Source organism: Callithrix jacchus, chromosome 1 (assembly GCF_049354715.1).
Source record: "Callithrix jacchus isolate 240 chromosome 1, calJac240_pri, whole genome shotgun sequence".
Classification (NCBI taxonomy): domain Eukaryota; kingdom Metazoa; phylum Chordata; class Mammalia; order Primates; family Cebidae; genus Callithrix; species Callithrix jacchus.
The window spans coordinates 186,574,183-186,582,046 of NC_133502.1; the positions used below are offsets into that span (position 1 = coordinate 186,574,183).

Below are 7,864 nucleotides of genomic sequence, written 5' to 3' on the forward strand. Positions count from 1 at the left end.
TCCCAAAGTGCTGGGATTATAGGTATGAGCCACTGTGCCCGGCACATGTAGGTATCATTTTTGAAGTGAAAGAAAAATGACAGAAATGGAGATTAGATTAGTAGTTGCCAGGGGTTAGATGTGGGAGGGAGGGAAACAGAGGGAGGGAAAGAGGTGGGTAATAGGAGAAAGACTTGTGGTCACAGAGCTGTGATTTATCTTGGTGGATCCCCAAATTTACATGTGACAAGATTGCATAAGAACTAAGTATACACACACATGAATGCGTGTGCATACACAGAGTACAGGTAACACCGTGGGAGATGTGGATAAGATTGGCAAATTGTGTCAATGTCAATATCCTAGTTGTGATACTGTCCTGTAGTTTTGCGAGGTGTTATTGTTGGGGGAAACTGGATAAAGAATACATGGAGTCTGTATTCTTTCTTTCTTTCTTGTTTGAGACAGGGTCTCACTCTGTTATCCAGGCTGGGGTGCAGTGGCACAATGGTGGCTCACTGCAGCCTCCACCTCAACCTCAAGTGACCCTCCCACGTCAGCCCCCTGAGTAGCTGAGACCACAGGTGTGTGACCCTATGCCTAGCTAATTTTTAAATTTTTTGTAGAGACTAGGTTTCACCATGTTGCCCAGGCTTGTATTTATTTCTTACAAGTATATTTAAACTTACAGTTATATTCAAATTTAAAATTTTAATTAAAAAAATTACTGAGGCTGGGCACGGTGGCTCATGCCTGTAATCCCAGCACTTTGCGAGGCAGAGGGAGATGGATCACCTGAAGTCAGCAGTTCAAGAGCAGCCTAGCCAAAATGGCAAAACTGTGTCTCTACTAAAAATACAAAAATTAGCTGAGTGTGGTGGCATGCTCCTGCAGTCTCAGCTACTTGGGAAGCTAAGGCAAGAGAATCCTCGAGCCCAGGAGGTGGAGGTTGCAGTGAGCTGAGATTGTGCCATTGCACCCCAGCCTAGGTGACAGAGCGAGACTCTGTCTCAAAAAAATAAATAAACCATACAAGGATGTTCATAGTAGCCTTGCTGAAAAGAGGAAAAAAATGGAAATAACCTAAACTACTCACAATAGGAATCAGCTAAACAATTCCAGGCAATACTGTTAACAATGCCAATGTGGACTGAGTAAAACTAAGCGGCTGTTGATGACTTCACATTAAACAAAATGGCACAAGATATCACAGCAGGTCCTTGCTGAGCTATTCAGAGGGATGGAGGTCATTTAGAGGTTCAAGTCCACTGGAGTCTTCTTTTTTTCATTTAATATTAGTTCACTTCCAAATAAAACGAGGAAAGGAAATCATGCCCAGTCCTGAGTCTTACCATCCTTGCGACTGAAGAATCGCCCTTCCTTTTGTCTCCAGCAGGTGGCAGACATGTTCCAGGGATGGATCCTGAAGTCTCTGCAGATGATCCAGGTGCTCCCAACAGCAGGTAGGGCTCTAAGCATCCATCCTGTCTTCTCAAGGAACCCAGGCATCAGAACTGCTCTCTCGCAAGTCCATTGCAAGAAGGCAGTTGTCTGGCCACGAGAGGGTTGACAGTCCACATTCCAGAACAGGGGAAAAGGAGGCTGGAGGGTCATAGACAAGGAGAGGGGGTGTGGAGGGCCAGCTTCTCACAACACTACCGGCTCTGCTGGGAGAGATAGATCACCCCCAACAATGGCCACAGCTGTTTTCATCTGCCCTGAAGGAAACTGACTTAGGAAGCAGGTATTAGAGAGGGCCCTTCCTGAGGGGGCTTCTGTCTGGCTTGTAAAATTGTCAGAGCAGCTGCATTTATGTGTCAGATGATGGATGGTGGAAAGGATGACAGTCAGCTGCAGAGGGACACAGCCACTTGCAAGTTGAGGCAGGTGGCAAAGGCCTTTATTGCCCAGTTAAAATACCAGGAGGATCTGGGCAGCCTCTTCCCAGGAGCTGCTCATCCTCAAACAATCTGTCTTCAGTGAAAGCTTCCTCCTACCCTCCTTTCTCTTCTTGCACCTCAGGCATGAACCTTTCTCCCCACTGCCTCTACCTGCCCCTGGGGCCCTGTGCCCCTCATTCTATGCAGAGCCAATGTGGCAATTTCTCTCAGCTGCTTTGTGACTGGTAGGTCCTGGATGGCTTCATGGAACACAACCTGTGGTGTGCACCAATGAAGATTCCCACATAGGACTGGAAACTGTTTTTGAAAAATGTAACCGGATGGAAGGTGAGGAAAAAAAAATGTCAGCACTAAAAATGCTGGCCCTAGCTTTTGCTAAGGAAAGGAATTTGGTGTTATCTGCTCGCACCCACAGCCTGGCTGGGAAATGACTTCAGTCCATCCCCCTGTGAGCCAAAGTGAGACTCCTGGCTCGGAAGTGCCTGTCACGGTGCACGGGATCCCCGAGGAGCGTGAGCTGGGATTTCCTCTGTGAGCCACATCACGGGAGCCTGAGTGACCAGCACATCCTCCACTTGTAACCAGAGTCCTGCTCACTCTCCCAAGTAGCCACCCTTGCTCTGGCCCTCTAGTTCTCTCTCTTGCCTTCCAGAAAATGCCAAGAGGGGCTTCCTTGGTCAGGACAGTCAATGCTGAGATTTGTGGAGTTGGGACAAATGGGATTTCTTAAAAAGCATCTTGCTGCCTCTGGCTGGGTCTATGGGGGCCAAACAGACACCTCTTGGGCCATTTTTTGGTGAGGTGACAAATGAACTTGGCCTGAGAAATGGAATAGGCCGGGCTCAGCCCTGCGGAACACTCGGAACTGCATATTTTCTTTGTTTAGTGGGTCCACAGCTTGTTTTGAGAATGCCCGAGGGCCCAGGGACAATTAAAAGCCGGAGCTCATTTTGATATCTGAAAACTACAGCCACCAGCACATGGGAGGTGCTGGAGAGCAGGCTTGGGCCAAGCCTCACACGTCCCCTCTTTCTGGGTCACCTGGGAGTGCCAGTAGCAATTTGGAAGTTTGCTGAGCTAGAGGAGAAGTCTTTAGGGAGGGTTTGCTCTGAGCACACCCCTTTTCCTCCCCCCAGGGCTGAGGGAAACAGGGGACCAGCCTGTCTTCATTGGCTGGCATGAGGCAGAGAGGGGCTTTAAAAAAGCGACCGTGTCTCGGCTGGGGACCAGAGCCTGTGCTACTGGAAGGCTGCATGCCCTCCTCTGGCTGGCACCATGCAGCTCCCTCTAGCCCTGTGTCTCGTCTGCCTGCTGGTGCATGCAGCCTTCCATGTGGTGGAGACCCAGGGGTGGCAGGCCTTCAAGAACGATGACACAGAAATCATCCCTGAGCTGGGAGAGTACCCTGAGCCCCCACCAGAGCTGGAGAACAAGACCATGAACCGGGTGGAGAATAGAGGGCGGCCTCCCCACCACCCTTTTGAGACTAAAGGTATGGGGTGGAGGAGAAAATTCTCAGTAAAAGGGCCCTGGGGTCGTTTTAGAAACTTCTCTTTGGGAGGCTTTGAAAACTGGGGTAGACCTAGTGAAGACTGCTGGCCTCTGGCAGCACTGGTGGAAGAACAGTTTTGACTGGAGGTGGGGGAAGGATGGCTCTGGTGCAGCCTTCGAATTCAGGTGCAGGGGCATGAGGCCAGGTGGAGTCTATCAGTGAGAGTCCAGGGCAGGGAGGAGGCTGGGGTGGTGAGGGTATGGCATCAGGGCATCAGAACAGGCTCAGGGGCTCAAAAAAGAAAAGGTTTCAAAGAATCTCCTGGGAATATAGGAACCATGTTCAACTGCTGGTACCATTGGGGAGGGAACAAGGTGAGGGAGCCTCCAAACCACAGAGCAGCAACTGTGGGGTGCCAGACTTTATGCTGCCTGTGGCTGTCCCCACCACACAGGCCCACATCATGGAACCCCAGGAGGTGAACCTGCAGCTCGAAGGGAAAGAAACAGGTTCCAGGCACTCAGAAACTTGGTAGTGAGGAGAAGAGCTGAGGTTTGAACCTGGTTTGATTCAACTGCAAGACAGCCGTGGTATGTGGGTTTGTTGGGGACAGATCCCCACAAAGCAGTGGGAGAGGAAGGCCAGAGAGGCACCCCTGCAGTGTGCATTGCCCACAGCCTGCCCAGAGAGCTGGCATTTGAAGGAATGGGCATTGTTGGCACAGGTTTAGCCCCTGACATGGGTGCAGCTGTGTCCAGGTCCTAGAGGGCATGCAGCATCCTCTGTGCCTGAGTAGGCACATCTGTCCTCAGTGGCCACCCCAGTCCCAGCCTTGCTTCATTCCAGGGGAGGGAGGAGGAAAGGAGAACCCTGACAGGTTCCTGTCAGGCCTGCACAGAGAAGCCCAGTTGACAGTGTGCACATTTGCTTCTACAGTTGGCAGGAATCACGGGGCCATTGGTGGGACAGGAGTGACACTTCAGACCAAGGGATTCACTGCCCTCTGGCCATTATCCAGGTTCCAGAGAAGCCCACTGCCCAGGCTCCTGCACCCCAGCCTTCCCTGCCTCACAACGTGTTGGGATTATGGGGTGCTAAAAAGGGCCACCACAGGGGAGGCCAGCCAGGACCCTGTACCTTTGAAATGGAGGGCAAAGGTGCCTCCTCCCATAGCCCCCCTTCTAGGCAAGGTCAGCTGGGCTCCAGTGACTGCCTGAAGGGCTGTAGGGAACCCAAACACAAGCTGTCCACCTTGCTGGGCTCCCATGAGGCGCCACGGCCCCCAAGGAAGCCACATGCTCAAAACAAAGTCACAATCTGCAGAGGAAGTGACTGACCTAAGGGCACTGTTCTTGGAAAGCCCCAAAATGCCCCCTTCCCTGGGCAAATGCCCCCAATACACATCCCAGCCCTGCAGAGGTGAGGGTGCAAACTAGCCCACAAACCAGAAAGCAACCCAGACGATGGCAGTGGCCACATCTCCCCTGCTGTGCCTGCTCTCCAGAGTGGGGGTAGGGTGGGGTGGCCTTCTCTGCCCCTCTCTGGTTTGGTCTGAAGACTATGATTCTTTTGTGTCACATCGGAACTATCCCATGAAACCTCTGGGGGGGGGGGACTGGTACTCACATGAGGACCAGCTATTTAAAGAGTTCCTGCCCAAGTCCACCGTAGGAGACATGGTCAAGGTGTTCACAGGGGATCAGGTCATTCCTCCGAACCCAATCTCCGCCCGCCCAGGGAGTATCACCATGAGGTGCCCATGCAAATAACACAGAACAAGAAATGTGCCCAGCAGACAGCTGGGTGAATGTATGTGGCTGCTGCACCTGTAGGTTTTGGTCAGAGCTCAGGCCTCTACTAGAGTAAAAAGCAGCCCTCAGCTCTGTCCCCCAGCCCAGCCTCCCAACAGTGCTCTAACGCAGAGCCTCCACTCTTATGGGAGCCAAAAGGTGCTGCGACCCCAGGGAAGTGAAGTCTGGATCACGCAGCCCTGCCTTTCGGGCACATTCTTTTCTGTGGCTGGGTCTCAGTATTGTCACTGATAACTAGGGGGTTGGACACTGTGCCTTTGATTCCTTTCAAGTCTAATGAATTGCTAACCTAATCACCTCCCCTTCTGTCACCTCCACAGCAGCTGCCCTGATTTATTACCTTCAGGTAACCTCTACTCCTTTCTCCATCTCCTGTTCACCCCTCCCAAGTGGCTGGAAAAGGAATTTGGGAAAAGCCAGAGCCAGGCAGAAGGTGTGGCAAGTACTTACTTACCCTGCCCAGGCCAGGGTCCCTGCGACATAAGTGTGGCTTAAATCATAAGAGGACTCCTAGGAGAGGAAGAATAATAATAATACATAACAGCCGATGCTTCCAGCTCGATGTTCCAAATGGTATTCTCTGCATTGTGTGCGCAATGGATTAACTCACAATGCTTGGGGCAGCCCAGTTTACAGACTGGAAGAAAGAGGAGGTAAAGGAACTTACCCAGGATGCCACCTGCAGTGAGCGATGGAGCCCTGCTGTTTGCACCCCAGCAGTCATTTGGCTCTGAGGAGACAGGGTGTGCAGGAGAGCTTTCCACCAGCTCTAAAGGATCTGGGACTTTTCTGCAATAGGTGCTCAGGTGCAAAAGCCTCTGGAGACCAGGAGAGGCAGGCTTTGCAAAAGCAGGGCTGGGGTGGAGGGGGCGGGGCCGGGCTGGGCCAGGGCTCTGGTGGCCGGGTGGGTGGCCACTCTCACGCGTGTCTCTCTCTGCAGACATGTCCGAGTACAGCTGCTGCGAGCTGTACTTCACCAGCTACGTGACCGATGGGCTGTGCTGCAGCGCCAAGCTGGTCACTGAGCTGGTGTGCTCCAGCCACGCGCCTGCTGCCCAAAGCCATCGGACGTGGCAAATGGTGGCGCCCGAGCGGGTCTGACTTTTGCTGCATCCCGACCGCTACCGCGCACAGCACGTGCAGCTGCTGTGTCCCAGCGGTGCGGCCCCGCGTGCGTCCAAGGTGCGCCTGGTGGCTTCGTGCAAGTGCAAGCACCTCACCCGCTTCCACAACCAGTCGGAGCTCAAGGACTTGGGGCCGAGGCCGCGAGGCCACAGAAGGGCCGGAAGCCGCGGCCCCGTGCCTGGGGCACCAAAGCAAACCAGGCTGAGCTGGAGAACGCCTGCTAGAGTCCACCCGTGCCCCACCCCGCGGCGGGCACCCCAGCCCTGCGCCCCACGTTTCTGTCCTCTGCGTATGGTTTGATTGTTTATATTTCATTGTAAATGCCTGCAACCCAGGACAGGGGGCCCAGACCTTCCAGGCCCTGCAGCATCCCAGGCACCGGCAAGGCTCACCTTGGCGGGTCAGCTGAGGGGTCCCGCGGGGTAGGGAAGGGAGTTGAGAGTCACAGACACCGAGCCACACAGCCCCTCTGGGTCGCCTACTTTTGCTGGTCCCACTTCAGAGGAGGCAGAAATGGAAGCGTTTTCACCGCCCTGGGGGTTTAAGGGAGCGGTGTGGGAGTGTGACAAGTCCAGGGACTGGCTAAGAAAGTTGGATAAGATTCCCCCTGCACCTCACTGCCCATCAGAAAGCCTGTGGTGTGCCCAGAGCACAAGACTAGGGGCATCTGAAGATGTGGTTTCTAGTCCTGGCTCTGCCACTAACTTGCTGTGTAACCTTGAACTCCACAATTCTCTTACAGGACCTCAATTTCCACTTTGTAAAATGAGGGTGGAGGTGGGTTTAAGATCTCTAGGATTCTACTGGCGTATGATTCCAAGCACTCCAGTGCTTTTTGAATGGGCAGAGATGAGAGAGAGAGAGAGAGAATAAATGAATGAGGTTGCATTGATTCAATGCCAATGTCACTTCCAGAATTCAGAGTTGTGATGCTCTCATCTGACAGCCAAAGATGAGAAACAGGAAAAAGGAAAAGAGTAAAGAGTCTATTTCTGGCTGACAAACCCCTAGAAGAAGCTACGTTGCTTTCCAGCCTGGCCTCCCCAGATGTTTGGCTACCTCCACCCCTCCATCTCAAAGGAATAACATCATCCACTGGGGTAGAGGAGGAGAGGGTCCTGAAGGTGGTGGGAGGGATAGAAATCACATCCCCCACCAACTTCCCAAAGAGCAGCATCCCTGCCCTGACCCACATCCATATTTTAAAGTCACCTTCCGAAGAGAAGTTCAAGGTCCCACGATTGGTCTAGCAGGCCCGAGAGAGCAGCCACCGCACACTCCCAAACCAGGACATCTTTCTGAGACGCCAACTTCTGCCCACCACTCACAGACACATTTCTGCCTAGAAAACAGCTTCCTCCTCCTCTTACATGTGATGGCATTTCTTACACTAAAAGAATATCATGGGGAGAAAGATCACAAGTGCTGTACATATGCTGAGCGCTGCACAGCATAACAGCTGCCACTCGAAAATATTTTTGAAAATCATTTCCTGACAACCTCTTACTTTCTGTGTAGTTTTGTTTTTTAAAAAAATGTTTTAAACAGAAGCAGAT

General features: G+C 52.5%; 1 protein-coding gene across 1 annotated transcript; it reads left to right on the top strand.

Moving 5' to 3' along the window:
* Positions 1 to 1,370: 1,370 nt before the first annotated feature.
* LOC103790801 (sclerostin) lies at positions 1,371 to 6,678 on the top strand. The gene is given in 7 exon segments (XM_054238557.2): positions 1,371 to 1,442; positions 2,109 to 2,207; positions 2,296 to 3,372; positions 6,124 to 6,223; positions 6,225 to 6,292; positions 6,295 to 6,441; positions 6,444 to 6,678. Coding segments are annotated over 5 exon segments (621 nt in total). The 5' UTR covers positions 1,371 to 1,442; positions 2,109 to 2,207; positions 2,296 to 3,155; the 3' UTR covers positions 6,533 to 6,678.
* Positions 6,679 to 7,864: the final 1,186 nt, after the last annotated feature.